The sequence below is a fragment of the Larimichthys crocea genome, chromosome XXIII (assembly GCF_000972845.2).
Source record: "Larimichthys crocea isolate SSNF chromosome XXIII, L_crocea_2.0, whole genome shotgun sequence".
Lineage (NCBI taxonomy): Eukaryota > Metazoa > Chordata > Actinopteri > Sciaenidae > Larimichthys > Larimichthys crocea.
Window position 1 is genome coordinate 13,654,993 of NC_040033.1, and position 20,220 is coordinate 13,675,212.

General features: G+C 42.6%; 1 protein-coding gene across 6 annotated transcripts in view; it reads right to left on the reverse strand.

Moving 5' to 3' along the window:
• Nucleotides 1–321: 321 nt before the first annotated feature.
• zfhx4 (zinc finger homeobox 4) overlaps nucleotides 322–20,220 on the reverse strand; it is a 279,124-nt gene continuing 259,225 nt past the window's right edge. For all 6 annotated transcript variants that reach the window (XM_027274217.1, XM_027274215.1, XM_027274216.1 and 3 more), the window contains 6 exons: nucleotides 18,995–19,093; nucleotides 12,711–12,844; nucleotides 11,262–11,462; nucleotides 10,758–10,878; nucleotides 5,248–10,632; nucleotides 322–4,741 (listed from right to left, as the gene is read on the reverse strand). In XM_027274217.1, the coding sequence (XP_027130018.1) occupies nucleotides 3,126–4,741; nucleotides 5,248–10,632; nucleotides 10,758–10,878; nucleotides 11,262–11,462; nucleotides 12,711–12,844; nucleotides 18,995–19,093 (7,556 nt within the window). In that variant the 3' untranslated portion in view covers nucleotides 322–3,125. The remainder of the gene's footprint in view (nucleotides 4,742–5,247; nucleotides 10,633–10,757; nucleotides 10,879–11,261; nucleotides 11,463–12,710; nucleotides 12,845–18,994; nucleotides 19,094–20,220) is intronic.

Here is a 20,220-nt window from a genome sequence, read left to right on the forward strand (position 1 = left end):
TAAAATGATACTATGCTTGTCATTTACAGTGTACTGGTTAGAACACAAATCTTCTATATTACTGTTAAAATATATGGACATTTTCCAGTCAAAGTACAATATAACGTTGTTATATAATATGACAATTTAAACAAGTTCACATTGTAATATATGCGATTAAGAGAAAATGTGTTGCATTGAAATGCTTCATAGCAACGTGACATTCAATTTTGTGTAGTTAAATGCAAAAAGCTTATTTAAACTAATCTAAATTTAAGATAGTTAGCTTCTTAGAACCTGAAACAATGAACATGAAATAAAGAATGTTTTATGAGACCAAACTGGTTTGCAGATACAGTTTTTAATGTATCACAACAATGAGCAACAAACATACTTGATGAACTATTTCCAGAAGTTGTTCAAATACCATCTACAATAAACGTCATTTCAACTATGACAACAGGTCTGTGACAAAATAAAAAAAAGGTTTCAAAACCATGTTATTACCGTGATACGGTACAGTTGAGACCTCAAACAGTACAGTAACAAAAACTAATGCGACTACTCTCTATATATAAAACATCAATAACATTTTTGGTTTAGTTTATTTAAAGTTTTAGCCATAGGGGCTTCTTCTTATTAAAACCTCAGGGTGCATTTCCTATGTAACCCAGATGTTGAAGAGTACATATTGTGTAGGATATGATTGCGCCATGAAAATCCCTTTGACATCCAGAAGAACAATTCCAATTTCAACCTTTTGAAGGCTGTCCCCATAAACATGACACAATCCATCCTTTTTTTTTTAAAAAGTTCTTTTTTTTTTTTCTTTTTGGCTGCTGTGCAGTTGCAATATCTATGTACAGTTATATTGTTGGACCATCCTTTTTGTTGGTTTGTTAGCTTTTACCAGTCCTTGGTGTGGAAAGCGTCCTGTCTGATGCTAACATCTTAGCACATGATGCTAGCTGACAGTTCAGTCTTATAATGCTGAGCCACAGAGTGGGGAAAGGCAAAAAGCCAGAGTTGTGAAAGCCTTTGGAATCAGGACAGTCGCTCATGTTTGTACAATGGCAGAATTGCACCTTGGGAGGCCAGGATGTCTCTTATGAAACACAATCGAAAAGTGTCTTCAGGATTAAAGTAAATGTTAAAATACTAAAAATTGAAATAATGACATTTAAAAAGCTCACGCAGAAAATTAAAAACATTTTGCTTTAAAACTTTGAAAAAACAAAAAAAAACAAAAAAAACAAAAAAAAAAAAACACCTTTACAATAATAAAACATAAGAGGAAATGTTACTTGATTTCATTGTTTGAAACAATAACTAAGCATGATTTGATTTAACCTGTCAAACAGTTGCATTACATGCTACTTGCTCATCTCAGAATAGGAAATACCAAAAGCAATACATTTTTGCATTTCTTCATATTAATAAATTTGTACCATGCACAGCCAACTACGAATATGTACAACAGCTTAGCTTTCTTTGTTCACAAGCCTTTTTCTTTCATACAAATAGCCTTCTGTTACTTTGGAATGAATCACATTGGTTTCAATTACCAAACTAGAAAGTGATTCGTAAAAAATTGAACACCCTTTGACAGCTTTCACATTCTTAGTTCCACAGCAAAATAACAAAATATAAAATAAAAAATAGCAAAGCAAAGCAATTAATGGATCAGTATTATGTCTGGTAGAAAGTTGAGAGAATTTATGGCAAGCAAAATAACATTACACAGTAGCAGCAAAACTTTGTAAGGTAATACTTTGCAATGTTGAAATCACTAAATGTGGAAATTAAAATGTTGACTTTAACTGTAGAGCATCAGAAGTGCCCAGAGAACTGATGGGAGGACGTCAACCTATGCACTAAATGGCTGTGTATAGGTGTAACACTGTTTTAAGTCCTACAAGTACATGAAAATGTTTTTAATATACAACACAAAATGCTGTTGTCCCCCTTTTAAAGCAGCATATTTGCAAATGTATAGCAAATGATCATACCTTTTTTAACATTGTGACCAACTTGTACCTTAACAGTTTCAAGTATACAGTACTGCTTTCATGGATGCACCAATTGTTAAATAGGTCTCTAGATTGTTAGGCATCAATCCTGTAACAAATATGGACCAATATGCTGCTGCAATAGAAACAAATAATAATTAAAACACAAACATACATACATACAAACAGAAAAATTCTATTAAATTAACAAATGGCCTAATCAAATAATAAAAAAGACAAATAAAAACAAAATAAGTGCACTATAGTCCAGACACAAGCAGGTACCGTAACAGTACAGCAATTCACAAATGAAAAATGTTATATTCACATAATCCGAGAGAGTCTATCAAAACTAGAGTTATTACCTCTTCAGAAAAGGGTGTGAGCAGAGGTAAAAGTGAGAGGGTAAGAGTTGGCACAGATTAGTATATACTACAAGAAAAAAGGGGGTGGGAAATAGATACAGCTTGTTGTAATACAAACTGGCAAACACAGGGGCATCATACACATTTACTTCACCATTCTAAATTCCCTCAGTGGCAAAACCATACTGTCTTTGTAGGGCAAAACTAAAAGGATATGCACATCGTCCACTGTAACAGTAATATTGTCTCTTGGTACTCTATACACATCAAGGAAATGCGTCCGATAAAGCTTGACATGTTTTGGTTATAAGCCAAGTGTACCCAGGCTTGTTGCTGCTTTAACAAATGAGAAATGTTATGTTCTGACCTGAGAATTTAAAGCTACTGAATTACACCTATCTAAACTAAGAGAGATTCTCTTTGAGGGTTCTGGATCGTCATCCCATACAGTACATGCTAGCATTTGGAAAACAATCCAGCTGAGGTGCAATTTGCTATCGTGAGAGTTTTTGGCTTGAAACAAGCCCCCCAAGGGAGCCTGTGGGATTTTTTCCTACTCCATGTTTTTGTATACAATATAAGCTCAGTCAAGCATCTGCAACAGTTCTGTCCATAACAAAAATCAATCAATATCTTGCCAGCATATCAATATGGGAAAAACAATCCTGAGTCAATCATTTGGTACTGTAATTTTTTGGGTTAAGAGAAACTTTGGAACTGCAGTTTAAAAAGTCTTATTTTTTTCTTTAAGCAAGGGATCCTTTTGTCACTCCTACACACTGAACATATCCATTCTGATACTACTGAAGCTCGCGTCTAGGCCAGAGGCCGACTTAGCCTTGACTTCCAACGCGTTATCTAAGTCATCCAGCTTCTGGCTTAGCTCATTGTCAGACTCATCTGAACAACTCTCGGTGGGTAGTGAGGTTGGAACCCCTGAGGTGCTGCAGGAAGTTGAGGTAACCGTTGAAGGTGAGGAGAGGGGGGGAGGAGGAGAGGCAGACGGGGAGGAGGAAGCAGCTTTCCGGGCTGTGGTGGCCTGGAACAGGACATTTGGCCAGGACTTCATGGACAAGTGAGAGAGATGAGGAAAGGTGTTATTAGAAGAAGCTGCAGACTGCGAGGTAGATGTGGTGTTAGGAGTAGGGGAGCAGACAGAGTGAGGTAATAATCTAGTATGCTCTTTGGCATTTCTCATTGCTTGTTTGATTGTTTTCTCTTTGTGCAAGCTCGACTGAAGGTGTTGGCCAAGTGCTTCATTCCCGTTAACAACCACATTGCAGGCAACACAAGTGTAGTTGCTCACTGCCTTTCGAAGCACTGTCTCTTGCGGGTCAGTAAAAGGATGTCCGAAGTAACAGAAGGACTTCTGATGACGCACCACTGAATCTTCATCAGCAAAAATCATCTGGCACTTCCTGCATATAAACTCATGCTTGACGGACGGTACAATAAAAGCGTCTGGAAAATCCATGGTACTTTTGGTATCTGTTTTCGGTTCTTCTTTTGTGCTTTCTGTTGAAGAGCCTTTGTTGGTGTCATCCTTAGCATCTATAGCTTCTTTTGGTTTGAAAGAGTTGGTGGTGGTGCTCTGTATGCTCTGGGGTGTCTTCACAGGGGTTGGTTTCTGCTGCTGCTGCTGCTGCTGCTGCTGCTGCTGCTGTTGTTGCTGCTGCTGCTGCTGCTGCTGTTGTTGTTTCTGCTGTTGCTCAAGTTGTTTCTGCTGCTGCTGCTGTTGCTTCTGCAGTGAATCCTGGAGGGACTGCTGGTACTGCTGGTACTGCTGCAGGAGAGCGGTCGGGGAGAGACCAGCGGCCATGGCAGCTTGTGGGACTGCTGCTGGGCCATATGGAAACAGGCTCTCCATTCCACACAGTGGTGGGAAGTAGGCTCCTGTTTGGACCCCTCTAGGAAGCTGGGGAGAGAAGCAATTGGGAAATCCAGGTAGAAAGTAGGGCAGGAACTGCCCCCCCAGGAAAGAGCTGGGATCACCTGCGGCAAGAGCATTTTGAAGTGCCTGAAGCTGTGTGGCGTCCAGTTGTGTCTCGCTTCCTGGTTTCCCTGGAGCTGGTTTCTCCCTTTTCCTGGCCATGCTGGGGGTCTCAGGGCGTGAGCTGCTCTCATTCTCTCGGTCCTTCACTTTCATCTGAAGTGGCTTGTCTCCTGGTTTCTTGCTGCTGTCTCTCTCTTTCTCTTTACCTTGCTGCTCTGTATGATTTACTGCTGCCAAAGGTGTGGAGGGAACAGGAGGAGGTGGAGGAGGTGGAGGAGGAGGAGGAGGAGGAGTCTGCAGAAGAGTCTTGGTTGGGGTAGTGCTGAGAGACATGGCAGGAGAGGGGGTGGCTGGTGTAGGAAACCCAAGCATGCCAGCACCGGGAGACGCTAAAGCTGAAATACAGTGGTATATAAATATGGAAATATTCAATATTTAAATATTCATCCCAAATCACTATGGAAATTAGTTTGTATGACAAGATAAAGATGCTTAATTTGTCACTGGCTTATCTTTCTTGTTATTTTGTTATGGATCAAAACTGTCACATGCGCTTTATGATAATTTCAATTTTCCAATATATTAATATAAATATACCAAACCTACAATAAGGGGAAAAACAAACAACACAAACAAAAGCAATGATATAGACACATTTCTTGTAAAAAATCTCTGAATTATCAATTAGCAGTTCAACTCTGATGATGACATTATGCATGCACTACCTCCCACCATTTTTAGTTTTAAAATAGTTTTAAAAAATAAGACTTTTTGACAAACACCACTGTGATACAGAATAAACAGTAGTATAGTAGAATAAAATAGTGCATGATAAAGCTCAGTTTATAAAGCTTCTAGTCTATTAAACTTTCTTTCCCCACTGTTTGTCATACTAACTCACCAGGTGTGTTGGGTGGGAAAACAGGAAGTGATGACGGCCCATTGACCCCAGGAAGTAGCACTGGCGGAAGGCCAGATAACCCTGGGTAGCCTGAGGGTAGGCTGAGGCCATGAAGTGCATTATTGTTGTCCACTGTAGTCTGTTGCTGCTGGCCAGGCAGGTTGAGTCCCTCACCAGCTTTCTTCATGCGGTCCAGCTCTTGCTGGGCCATCAGCTGACGGACAGTGGTTGGTGCTAGGTAGTCCTTTTCTCTATCTACCTGGTTTCCCAGGGTTTCTTGCACTTTGGTGATGTGCTGTCTGGAGAAGATGTGGTCTCGGACGGACATCCGGGCAGTGTACTTTACACCACACAAAGTACACTCTGGCCTGGGCCCCTCTGGTGAGCCTTGACTTATCATGAATGGCTTTCCAATGTTAATCTTGAATTTCTTTTCTTTAGCACGGGCATTCTGGAACCACACCTGGACAACACGCTTTGGGAGTCCAATCTCATTGCCCAGCATCTCACACTCTTGCATTGTAGGAGTGCGGTAGTCACTAAAACAGGCTTTGAGGACTTTAAGTTGCAGATTACTCATCTGGGTCCTGAATCGTTTGTGACCTGGCCTATCCCCAGAATTGCTGCCTTTCCCGGACTTGCTGAAGGGGTTACTTGTCCCAAAGGGACTAGGGGAACTGGGATCAGCTAGGCTTGATGATTCACTCCTGTCATTGTTTTCATCCATGTCATCATCCCTGGAGCTAAAGTAAGAGTCATAGTCTTTTCCAGTGAAGCTGAGGGCAGGGCTCACCATACTGAATTGGAACCTTTCATTTCCACCATCAGAATTTGATGCCAGGCCACTCCTGTTGTCACTCAGCTTGTCCCCATTGGTTGTGAAGCTCTCAACCTCATTGTTATTACACTCATCTCCAGTTGTAGCATCACTAATGGCTGTATTAATTGATGATGTCTCGTCGAAGTCCATCTTACTGAGATCATAAGATGAGGCTTCTGCTGAATTTATATTGGGCCCGTCGGTTTCATCACAGTTTTCAGCTTTTAAGGATGAAGGGCTTAAGAAGTTTTTTACCTGTGCCTCAGATGGTTTGACTGGGGTTGAGGATGCAGCAGGCAGCTCATACTCATTTGGCTCAGTCTTGGTAGGCAGTTGTGGGTAGTCAAAGAAATTATACTTATGTGGGCTTTCACCTCTTTCATTGTCTTGATTCATCATTGGGCTTGGTGGCAAGCTAAAGCCTGCCTGCTTAGCCTCATGCCAGTGTCTAGATCGTATGTGGCTATCTAGAGCAGATTTAGCCTTGAACAGTGCTCTGCAAAAGGGGCATTTCTTATGGGACTGTGAGGGTCCTATAGCCCTAAACTGCCCCTTTCTCTCTCTTGCACGAGTGTTTTGGAACCAAACTTGCACAACCCTCTTTTTCAAGCCAACCTCTCGTGCAATGTGGTCCAACATCTTCCTTGTTGGGTTAGAGTCAAGTAGGTATTTGTCATAGAGGATCTCCAGTTGTTCTGGTGTGATGGTGGTTCTCAAACGTTTATCTCTATGTTGCTCTTCACTACTGTTTCCACCATCTTTATCATTAGCACTTTCATCCTTGTCATCCAGTTTTCTTTTCATTGCTCCAGAGCCTGCAGCAGAAGACAAACCAGAGCTACCCTGAGAGGGGATTTGGGAGAGACCTCCAGATAACAGCTGGCTAGCCATTAGGGGGTTGTTGGGGTCAAATATCATATAGGGCATATCAATGGGTCTTTCAAGGAACTGAGAGTGAAGAAATTGGTTTTGGGCAGCTAAGAAATGCATGTGCTGGTGCTCTTGCCATAGCTCCACGGTGGGGAATGCAATCTTACACTGGTCACACTGATACTGAAGCATCTGATGGGGGAGGCTGTTAGTGAGTGAGGAAAGGGCCAGGGAGAGTGGACTTGAGGGCACTGCAGCTGCCTGTGGCTGGGAATGGGGTCTTGAAATTTGTGGTTGGGGAGCTTTCTGAGGAGGTGGCTGAGGTGTGCAAGCCTTAGATGGTCTGGGTTCTGGTAGTGACTTGATCACTGGTGAGGAGGCAGTCTCAGTTTGTTTAGGTTCAGTTTCAGGGACAACTTCTGGTTTTGGGGAAGTTTTCCCCATGCTGGCACGAGGAGAGGCCATCACAGGGGAGCTTGAGCCAGAACTGCTGGCAGTTCCTTGGGACTGTCTGGGTGGCTCTGAAAGTAATTGGGAAACCTTCACTGGACCTGGGTCATAATCTATGCATTCGTCACAGGTGCTGTCTTCATTACCTTCCTCGTCTTCATCTTTATAACACAGCTTTTTCTGGTGAGTGATAAGGTCAAAGATGCGTGGGAACACAATGTTGCACTTTTTACACTGGTACTGCATGTTGCTGGTTCTGATGTATCGCTCATTGGTGAGCTCTTTCTTCTCATTGTCTTTGGAATCTGCCTGGTTTTCATAGCTCTTGCGAGCTTTCTGGCGGGCATTCTGGAACCACACCACAATGACCCGGGTTGGTAGGTTGAGCACAGTCGAGAGTTGCTCAATCTCATCATCCTTTGGATAGGCATTAGTGTCAAAGAAATCCTGAAGTACCCTCAACTGATAATCAGTGAATCTAGTTCTGGAGGACCTCTTGTTCAAGGACGCTTCAGTTCTGTAGTATTCATGTGCACTGAGTTGGGGCTCCATTCGAATATCTTCCAATGTAGTAATAGGAGGAATATTAAAATTATAGGGAGAGTCTTTACTCCGCTGCCTCTCTTTGAAGAGAGTGTTGCGGAACCAGTGCTTTATGACTTTTTGGGGCAAGCCAGACTTCTCTGACATCTCCTGGATTTGCTCTTCATTGGGGGAATTGTTTATGTCAAAGTTGGCCCGGAGGATCTTAAGCTGGTCATCTGTGATACGGGTGCGTGGTCGCTTAAACTGAGATTGGCGGAGGAAGTTTGGATCAAGACCCAATTGTTGCTGGCAGAGCTGTGTAAGGTCTGTGGAAAGAGAGTCCATAGTGGGCAACTGGAGGGCCAACTGAGGTGGCAGCCCTGGGTGCTGAACGGACTGCATCATCAGAGGTGAAAAAAGGGGCAAATCCAAGGGAACAGGGAGCTGCACTTGGGGAGGTGCAGGAGGGGCTGTAGGTGGTGGAGGAGGGGGTGGTGGTTGGGGTGGTGGTGCCTGGTGAGAGGGTTGGTGTGGGGTCTGATGGGAGACAGGAACTGGTGAAGGTACTGGGGTTTGGGGTTTGGTCATTGATGTTGAAGGAGGTTGAGGAGCTGTAACTGGGGCTGGAGCAGGAGGCGGTGGTGGAGGAGGAGGCGGCGGTGGTGGTGGTGGAGTCTCAGGTGAAGCAGGGTTTATTGGATACAGTTTGTCATAAGCCTCTCTATACTGCTGGGCAAATTTTTCCAGCTCCACATATGGGAAAAATTGACTGTGCACATGTTCCTGGTGGCTCTTTAGAATAAGCATATTGGAGAAGAGTTTTCCACACATCCCACATTCAAGCTTATCAGTGTTCATTTCTGCTTGTTCAACTCCATCTTTGTTTTTCTTTTGGTTTTTTTGTCTGTTTTCGTTGTACTGGATGACTAGTTCAAATCCAAAGTTCTCTAGCAATGCTTTGGCTGCATTGCCCCTTGCTCCAGACACAATACGTGGAGGAGGAATCAATGGCTCTGGGAACTTAGACTTTTTAGGGTCTTTGTTGTCTTTACCTCCATCACCTAATGTATCACCTGGATTTTCCATCTTTGCTCTGTTTTCTTGTTTTTCTAGGTGGTCCTCTGCCTCTCGTGACATCTGAATTTCTGAAACTGACACAGTGCTGCACTCCATTTTGGTTTTGTGGTTCTGCAGTTGCTGGTTTTTCTGTTGCTGAATTTGTGACTGTGTCTGAGAGGCTTGTTGCTGTTGCTGCTGAGCCTGTTGCTGGGCCTGAGCCTGCTGCAGCTGATGCTGCTGTTGCATCTGTTGCTTGAGGTCCTCTAGGAATGATCCAGTAAGGCCAGGCATTCCAAAAGCTGCTGCTGAATGCAGCGCTAGTTCTGGGCTAAGGTTGAACTCTGCTCCAGGGATGTAGAAGGGGAAGAGGAACTGTGGCTGTTGAAATTGCAGCAGTGCTTCTGGGGTCATTGGAAAATGGGGGAAGAAAGCTGGATTAAGGAACTGAGGCTGGAAGAAGGCAGCCTGTTGCTGGAGTTCATGTTGGAGCTGCAATTGCATTTGGGCTGAGGACTGCGCTGACTGGTGGCTACTTGCCTGTGCTGAAACATGGTCAGTAGTTGTTGTTTGTTTTGTGTTGTTGCTGCTGCTAGCTTCTTTGGGTTCCACAGTGTTTTCTTTGTTAGCAGAGGGTGTTCTACTTCTAGCAGTGTCTGAGTTGCTGTTGTTCCCCTGTGTGCTTGGGGCTGGGCTTTTTGCAGGCACTGGACCACTATTACCAGTGCTACTGCTGCTTGTTTCAGTTTTGGCTGTTCTGGCTTTGGTCTGGTGGAGTACTGACCTCATGTGAATTTCAAGTGTTGAGCTTTGGCTGTAGGCAACATTGCAAATATTGCATTTAAATGGTTTGTTGTCAATGCTGTTGCTTGTCTCTTGTGGAACTGGGCTTGAGGCCTCTTGAAGAACCTTCTTCAACTTATGCAGGTGGGAAACTGAATTATAGTGGACAAGCAGGATGTTCTTCTGGGTGAAGGACTCCTTGCATACTGTGCACTTATAAGGCCGAGAAGGGTCCAAAAATTTCTCCATTGTAAAGTTGGGCCCTTTTCTAAATGGCAGGGTCCGTTTTGGTTCTGCTCCCATCTCATCAATCAGGGAGCTACTGTCACTTCCTGTAGGACTGGGCTTCTCTTCCTGGTCCATTTCATCATCCTTGTCCAAGTCATGTTCAAAAGCCTGCGCTTCCTCCAAAGCCCTGGCTTCACTCTCAGTGATATCTCCATTCAGTGGCAGATTTCCTATGAGCTGCTGCACCTCGGCTTCACTAAGTTCAGGGTGTCCATTTTCCAAATGCTTCCTGAGGGCCAGGAATGTCCTGAAGCTACGCTGGCAAAGGCTGCACATTGTGGCTGCTCTGATGGCATGGTACTGGGAATGTATCTGAAGCTTCTGCATGGTCTTGAAGGCCAGGCTGCAGTGGTTGCAACGATATTTGTAGACATGACGATCAGATACTGACAGCTGCTGTTGTTGCTGCTGGAGCCTTTGGAGCTCACTGAGGTGGTCCTGTAGGGTATCAGGGGACTTGCTATCCTGTCCTAACCCACTGGCTCTCTTCCAGCCTGGGGCCTCTGAGGCCTCCTTTGGTGGCTTGAGTTCCTCACCCTGCAGGTCCAATTCATTCTTGTCTTGAGTGGTCAGCTCATCTTTCAAGTTGTTTCCTAAAAGCAGAAGATACAATTTAAAATACAACACATTGAATAATTTCTTATAATTATTATTTTATGATCACTTGGACAACAAATTAAAAGACAGAAAGAAAACATTCTAACTTAATTCTGTTTACCTTGAGACTTTCCTGACCCATCAGTGAGCGAGGTAGAGGAATCCATTAAAGACAGACCTTTGTCTTGTCCAGTTTGTGGATGCATTACATTATTTGGTGTTGCTGTGTCAGGTCCAACAACCTATCAAGATCAAAGACATTTCTTCATTATTGTATCAATTTAAAATAAAATAATGACATGAGAACTTAGATTCTACATTCAATATTTGTAAATGCTGAGGAAGAATTTGAACTAAATCTCATTTAAAAGAGAAATTTGCACCTCTCAATGGACAGAAACATCAGTGTATATGTATCGAGTAAACAAATGTCATATTCAACTATCATATTCTGCAATTACAAAAAAACCTTCACTTATTTATTGAAAGTGCTACGTATCACTATTTACTATTTTCTTTTGAATACTTTTTTCCTTTTTTTGCAAATTTGCAAAAACACATTTCTGCTGATACACACTCACACATACACACACAAATCTTATTTATAATCATTACTTCTACATACAGTCAGAATCAGCTTTTCCACACAGTCAGGAGCCACACTGTGAAGGTGGGTGAGATGCAGCTGCAGGTGAATCTTGTTGCTCAGGACATCCTGGCACAGTGGGCAGCGGATCACTGGCTGCATGGAATGCTGGGACATCACATGGAGCTGCATACGGTTGGCATCTTTACTGCTGTAGTTGCAATATGGACACTGCTGAACCTTAAAAAAACAAAAAAACAAGATTGTATATTAAGTATCTGGTTGAAAGTAGAGAAACAATGAAATGATATTTAAGAAAAAATGACATCCTGTGCAATGTAAACATTAATTCAAGAGTAGGAATTACTTTTTACACAAGATGTACTCTTTAGTTGGTATCATTCTTGTACAACAGAGCCATTAGCATAGCTGACTGCCCACCATCTGCCTTACTAAAGAAACTGACTTTTTCCACAAACAAGGGTTTTATCAATATTGCAAAAAAACATGTCTCCTACCATCTGTTCAGGGTGAAAACAACTAATAATATATCACTTTTCTATTCTATTCTTCACTGCCCACTCTCTCCATCCTATCCCATTCACCATTCCCCACCAATCCCCATGCCCAACATAGAAAATGTAGATCAACCATGTTTCATGTAATTCACTTAAGTCTCTCAACTCATGCAATTTTATTAGCAGAAAACACGATTGGCCAGAATTTCTAATCAGGGTATTACAGATGACAAAGGTGTGTACTCTCCCAAGCTACGCCTTGCCCTCATTACAGGGAGTACTCCTAACATAGCTGCCTCCCCACCACCTGTCTTAATAGAATCCATTTCTGAAATGACTAAGTCCTCCCTCCTTGCAGGGCCCAGAACCAGACGAGCTAATACTTCATAATCTAATTTAAAAACACATATAATTTAAAGAGATGCAAAAAGGGGGAAAGAAGCAGGGTGGGGGCTTAAGGCTAGTGCAGGTATTCCATTTAAGAACACAAAGACTGGCCTACTGTGCTTGATGCTAAAAAGCTCTGTCAGGGAGGGAATGGTGGGCTGCATTTAACCCTTTGATAGTAAGCTGGCGCCAGCAATTGCTAAATGCTTATCTTAGCATATCTGCTTCTTACAGTTCATAAGTATCTTGCCATTAGCTCAACCCACAGTGACAGTGAAGGTTAGATTTCATTAGTGCTTATGAAGGATACAATGCCTCATTAGCTATTCGCTTTCCTGTACCAAACATGTAAAAATTGATTTGTAATATGAATTGCCAGATGTCCAGTTGGAGTAGATGCACACAAAGTTCCATAACCTTTTTCCTTGGAAAGGTGAAAACATTTAAAGGTCCACAGACACTTTGAGGATTAGCTAGAGCACATCATCTTTGAGCTGCCAGGGACTACACCAGAAACACTTTCAAGACTGTTGCTATTATGGAATAACTGATGGTTCCCTTTTGATGGGCTACAAACATTTACCTGCTCATTGGCAGAGGTCTTCCCCTCAGCAGACTTTGGCCTCTTGGGTGGATTTTCAATTTGTTGATCTGGCAGGAGGGAATGTTTAACCATAGCATTCTGTCCAGAAACCTCTTTGGATATGGCATTCACTCCTGGCCAACGGTTGAGGAAGAGAGAGAAGGGGAGACAGAGACACAATATAAAGCATTAAAAATGTATGTCGTTTATTGTCTAATCAGTTATGATTTATGTTTACAGCTTATATGTCTGCATTTGTGTACTATAAGCTTAGATATATTCATAACAAATCTCATTTTAGATAAAAAAAAGACTGCAAAATTACTACACAATAATAGATAGATCACACATACATACTGTATGAGAAATGGGAATATTAATCTAGAATGTATCAAGTAGACAAAATTGACACTTTGAGTGAATAAATTGAAATGTCTGACATTTTGTAGCTGTGTTAGATTACAACATGGCCAAATAACTATTGATACAAATATAACAGAGTGAATAATATAAACAAGTGTACCAAATTAATATTCATTGGCAAATAGGTGATGATTAAAAAAAATGAGTCGACACCAAGACAGCATAAGCATGGATACAAGCATGCACTATTATTCACATGCATATACAGTGATATGTTTCTGCCCCGAGGACATGTGAAATGGAGAAAACTCAGGCAGGCTCATTATCACAGCACGACATACATTAAATGTTATGGTAATATTATACACTTCATTAGTTCATATACATTTCCCCAGCTGCCTCAGACAACTTCTCTGTCTGTACAAGATGCTAAATTTTCGGGGCTTGGTCACGGCTGGTGGTACAGTAGCAGCACTGCTTGTGTGTGTCTATTTGTATGTGTGCATGAAAGCGTGTGTGACGTTAACAGCGGGGCTCAATGTGGAGAGATCAGCCTCTGGTTGTATTTAGTAAATGCTGCAGCCGCTGATAAATCTTTCATTAGCCTCATCCTGAGATACAGGCCATGCAGGCCCTGCTATACTCTGCCACTGCAATTTACCCACTCGGCACAACACAAAGACACAGCAACTCTCCCTCCCTCCTTCCCTCCCTCTCCCTTGCTCTCTTCCTCCCTCTCTCCCTAAGCCATCACCCCCCCCCTCTCCTCTGCCTCCCCTCCCTCGTCTGGTCACTCAAGGCAATATGTGAGCCTCACTCTTGCGAATCAACGCTTCACGCTAGATGCACAAATGGAAAAAAAGGGAAATCAAAGCACTGATACATGGAGAGGGGGTAGAAAAAAAAACATTTTGTATTTCATATTATTCTGTGGCTCGTGTTTGTATTGGGCGCATATCAATTCCTCCGGCCCGTTCATGCATTTTAATTCTGTTGCATTAAGTAGGCGTTCCACTTATTTTATTTGTAATCCCCTATATCTGGAGCCTGAAATATTGGCCTGTCAAGGAAAGTGACAAGAGAGAGAGGGAGGGAGGGAGGAAGAAAGAGAGAGCGAGAGGAGAAAAAAAAAAAAAACACAAGGGCACAATGTGAATTTCCAAGAACATCCGAGAATTGCTCTGCAGCTCAGAATAGCGGGGTAATCTCGTCTTCCACTGCTTATGATGGCCCCTGCAGGGCTCATGTGCGCATGTATGTGTGTGTATTATGTGCTTCATGACAGGCCTCTGACACTTCATTGGTCAGATCGGTCCAGCCTGGAAGCAACCGTCATATCACCTGACCTTTCCAAAGCCTCTGCTCCGCCTCCCATATTTATTATGACCATTTCTAATTTCAACTTTCAATTTTTGCCTCCGTCTTCCAGTCAATTTGCAACTAAATTACATCCCTGCGAAAGGAGATGAGGCGATTGTCGGACAAGGGGCTGCAAAAACATTTACGATGCGGCGAGGGGAAAGAGCTCACAGATCACCATTGATTACTGTCATATTGAATGTAAATGCATGTTTGTGTGAGTGTGTGCGCACGTGCAACATAAAAATCTGTCCTCCTGGTTTAGATTCATCTTCGACCTGGTGCTTTCATCAACATGTATGACACTTGTGCAAAGAAAAAACAGTTGGGTAACCTTGAATGTTAAGAGAGTAGTTCTCTCTATGGCCACTTAGGAGCTTTAAATGGCAAGCCCTTCCAGTGAATAATGAAGTTGTTCCAAAGCATAGAATTGCATTCAAAATTGTGGAGTGTCCTCCAAAGATATAATCACCTGTAACACAAATAAATACAATGGCTAGCACAATCCAAAGACTAGAGCAAATCTAGAAATCCTGTAGTTTTTAACCAGCTTCATATTCTTGCGGAAGAGAGCAGGATTGAGAACAAGTCAGGAGCAAGAGACTCCTCTCATTTTCCTTTGTCTCTGAGTCTGCACCCCACACTTAATGACTGTGTCCTTTTTCCTCCTCCTCCTCCTCCTCCTCCTCCCTGTTCTTTCCCCTCCCTATCCCACCTTCCCTCCGTCCCTCCATCCTTAGGTGGGCTCCACCAGCTGCAGCCCAGTGAAGTGGAGGGGCAGAATAAACCTGACACCCCCCTCCCTCCTCCACCAATGACAAATGTCTGCATGCAGCAGGACCTTGCTTGATTAGATAAATCAAAAGGTGATTTATGACACTCAACCCCCTTTTGCATTGCAGGGGGAGAGAGCGGCACACTCACCACCCATCTTTATTTGCAACTGTCAATGGTGTTTAGGGAGCTGCGTATACACACACTTATATACACGCAAGTGGGCGCTCAAATGGAGAGAAGTATAGAGCAATGGTGGGAGAGGCAGAGAAATGTAGAGAAACAGAGGGAAGAACAAGGAAAAATGATAGCAAGAGACAGAGGAGCCCATAGCTCTAAATACCTCAGGATATTTCAGTCCCAAATTGTTCCTCAAAAGGCAGGAGGACCGACAACACCATCACAGCTAATGTTTTTCCCGTAGATCTATTTTAGAATCTGCCCTTTTGTGTCGGAAAGGGTGAGACATTTTGTGCAAACTGAACCAAGCAAATGAGATTTTCACACAAACAAGCATATCATTGAATCCTTATATCTCTCCAACTATGACTTTATATGAAATCAACTACATCTTTCAAAACAATCAAACCGTACCTACTGCAATCTTTTTCCGCTTTTTTTCCCCCTTTCTTTTACAAGCTGCAAAACAATTAGATTCCATTCCTGACATTTCATTTCATGAAAAAATAAAAAAAAAAGCCAACAAACACAGAGCAGAGAGTGGGGGGAAAAAGGCTGTCAATTAAGGGGGAGCAGGCTGGGTGGCGGCAGCTTGGATTTAGTATTCAATTTAGCTGTCCTGAGCCCTGGCAGACTGGCTAAGGTTACGGAGCAGTAAATCTAGGAGGGAGAGCTGGCCAAAACGGGCCAGGGAGGGCCGGCCAGCATGATTTACTGGCCTACTGCTCTGAGGTTACGCATTAAGCTGACCCCCGGTCACCTGATAACATTACAGCAACACACTCTGAACCCCAAACTCCCACTGAAGCACTCAGCAGGCCCAGATCTAGCCAGAGGGATGTAAAGAGAGAGAGAGAGAGAGAGAAGGAGTGAAACGGAGAGAAGCATAGTCAGATGGAGAGAGAGAGAGAGAGAGCGAGAGGAAGAGAAAGGCTGTTAAACAGCAGCTGTCTTGTAGTTTGTGTTTTTTAATGACTAGCCCTCCTTTCTCTTCCATCTCCAGCGTGTGTTCTAATGAGAGATAAATATGAGCATGGCCTTGTCACATTTGACAAATTGTCTGAGACGTTCAACAAGCTGTCATTACACAGAAAACACACACACATGCACAAAGGAACTGCTGCAGGCTTGTAATTAAACATGCAAATGTCTTTAATATATTTTAATCTCATCTTAGAGAGACAGAAGACGAACACAGCTTCCATCTCAAGTTGGGCAAATTTGCAAGATGCATGCAAATAAAAAACTAAAGAGTGAAAATACCCTGAATGAGAAGAAGCTAATATGCAATATTTAACATTCCATTTTGTTTCCCCTCTTTATCTGTACAATTCAAAATCATGCACGAAATGAATACGTAACATATGACTGTAGGAACAATGAGTAATTTCTTTGCTAATTTGAAGCAGGTAGAGATCGGTAATTTCCTAAGGCTGCCTGACAGGCTCATTTCCATGCCAGGGCCTTTGTTTAGTTGGTTATTTATAAGAAATGGGCCCCTGAGCCATGGTGGCGACATGCACCATCTACACACACGGCACAAAGCTATCTGGAAGTAATCCACATCGGGGACATTTGCATGGAAAATGTAACATGGATTATAATTAATCTAAAGTGACATGGGATTATAAAAAGACAATGTAAATGAAGCAAGGGAAAAAAACGCTCTTTCTGTCTTTCCTTGCCCCTCCCCCCCACCTCCCCCGATCTCTCTCTTTCCTCTCTCTATCTATCTGCCCCTCTTTGTTTAAAGGATCTTGGTCTTGGATATGAAGTGCGCAAACACACTGCTCACTTGGTCACACTGTAATCCCTTCCCTGGAGATCTCCACACACACACACACACACACACACACACACACACACACACAGAATCTGAACATTTCAAGCTTGCCAGAGATTTGGGGCTGAGGATGGAGATGCTAAATCTTACTACTTTAAGCTGGAAAAAGAGAAAAACAAGGCCCTGTCTCTGGTGATAACCCTAGCATAACAACACGCTGACACTCCAAGCTCCCTATTGCATTTTCTGGCATTTGACTTTCTGAAACCTTATTTAATTCAAATGCAAAATAAAAAAACACCAAAAAAGCCACTAGCAATATTATATCTGGCATCCAATGTGATTCCTAGAACTAACTGTTCACACACAAAAAAAATAAAAAGGGCATACATTTCTGCTTTATTAAATAGATTTCTGACATATGATAAACTACACCCGGCAACACGCACAGATGTAAGCGCGCTTTAAAGTAGGAGGGTCCTGGACACTTTTTTGCATGTGTGCGGTGGTGTTAAATGACACTGGCGGTAATATGCGGCGGTAAATGCATGGATGGTGGTTCCCCCCGCCAGTCTGTCAGACAGGCCTGTCAGAGAGATAGAGCTGAAAGATAGATGACTAGCTAAACTAATAGGCCCCAGCCTCACTCAGCTCTCCTTCTGCCTCATTGAGCCTCACATTATGGAGCTAGGTATGGCATGCTAGGAAGAGGAGGTGGGGAGGGAGCTTGAGATGGATAGAGGTTGGGAGTTGGAAGGTGTGTGTGCTGTGTGTGTGTGTGTGTTGTGTGTGTGAGTTGGGGGGCGGCGGGTGGGGAGTGGGGTAAAAGAAAAAGAGAAGGAGAGACATTAGTAGGGGGAGAAAGAATGAGAGAGAGAACCCCATGCAATGACAGAGGGGGGAAAAAAAAAACAGGAGAAAGAGACCCCATGCAATATTCATCCCCAGCCATGGATTTCCATCTCATACATAAAAAGACCATATGAATTCTTATTTGGGTAAATCAAATCTAACAAAGCTGGGGCTATCCCGACCACAGCCTTGCAGCGGAGGCATTATGTGCTCCCTACCTCGCCCAAATAACAAAAAACAGAGAGCCGTCTTGTACAGATTGTTACCCCTCCCTGCTAACAACATCGCCCTTCTTACAAACGACTAAACACTTCTTTCTATCTTGTGCTCTTTTTCTATCCGAGGTAATGCTGGGTGATAGGGTCACAGATTGGACAACAATTAAGGGATGGATTGAGCCAGAGAAAAAAAAATAGGAGAGAAAGAAAAATGAAGGGAGGGTGAAGGAAGAAAAAACTAATTTAAGGGTTGCAGGGATGCGGTGCAATATTAGAAAAACATATACACAGGCCCCCCCATCTAATCCTGCGCTTATGAAAAATTAATATGTCATCGGAGAGGGCACAAGAACGAGAAAAGATTAATGCAAGGCGCTTATAAATTACAAGCACGCAAACTGATTTGATTAAAAAATAATCTGGGGCCTGGACATTGCCTGGTAATATCCACAACACGCAACTTATCCTTCTCCCTTTCTCTCTGTTTTTTCTCTCTCCTTCTTTCCTACTCTCTCTCTCTCCCTGTCTGTCTCTTTCTCTTTTTCTCTTTCTGTCAGATGGAAACGATTAAAGCAGGTCACATGGAGGCTAGTCAGCAGCATTCACATGTTACACACACATGTTAGAAACTTATGTGAGGCAGAGAAAGAGATGAGCGATAATTTAGAAAAGAAGGGAAGCTTATGGTTATGTGTATGTATTGGTGTGCGTGTGTGTGTGTGTGTGTGTGTGTGTGTGTGTGTGTGTGGACTTACGGTCAGTTCTCCTGCTGTCAGTCAAGTCTCGGTCAGTGAGGTTGTGTCCAGGCCTGGAGGAAGAGCGAGGAGGTCTCTCACCATCCTCAGCAGTCTCTTCTGAAAAGGCAGACAAAAATGACTTCATTACCCATGATGCTCTGTAAAAATGGTATATGATTGCTGGGGTAAAAAAAAAAAGAAAAAAGGAAGAAAACCTCCTGGGATTTATCAGACATCACATATCGGCTATATCATATTAGAGTCGTTTTTGAAAATATCCCGCTCTTACATGTTCAGTTAATCCTCATAAAACCCTCTCACCGTACTGTACAGTACATCTCACCAGCAAAATAATGCTTCCAGTGACTCGAACACATGTTCTGATGAAAATAGCCCTGCCATGCCACTTCCAGTGGGTGAAACATAATACATACATGGGCTGAAAGAAGGGAAGTTGTGTGACAACAAAATATTTCCTACACAGAAACTATTGCTGTCATTTTTATTTGCCCTCTAAATAATTTACGTTTCAAAAGAATGTATTTAAAGACAAAGCATAATATTTACTTGTCCATATATTTCTTTTTAAATTAGTATTTTGCTGCTCTGCAGCATGTTTTAATTATTGTTTCAGGTTAGAAAATTTATATTATACAGACAGAAATAGAAATTGTACTGTTAATAATAGTGTAAATACATAAGTTACATGAAAAAGCTATACATTCTACTTTATTAAAATCGCTGAAAAAAAACAAGAGACCAATTAACATTATGATAAAGTCAACAACACACACTCCACTCTATAAAGGTCAGAATAAAAAGAAATAAAAACAAGATGTATACAAGATGTAGATATAGATAATTATGCCTATGTATTTTTGTATATAAAAATTGTGCGTGCGTTCGTGCGTGCACACACACAAACCAAAACACACGTGCAGCTCTGTACTATTAGCAGATTAGCCTGCCCATCTCTGAGAGTTCAGCCCCTTGTTTGATAATTCTGTGTATCTGCAGTGTTCTGCCAGTGGATTAAAGTGTGTGTACGTGCGTGTGTGTGTGCTTTGTGTGCGTGTGTACAAGTGTGTATGTGTGTATATGTGTCGCCAGCGCAAGCTAACACTAATCCTAGCCAAGCCCCAGCGCTCCCTTTCATCCAGCCATCATTTGTCTCCGGCTGGGCTGATGTCACTTTGTAATGAATTTTGAGCAGTCTGAGAGAGGCCAGATAACCAGGCATGCGC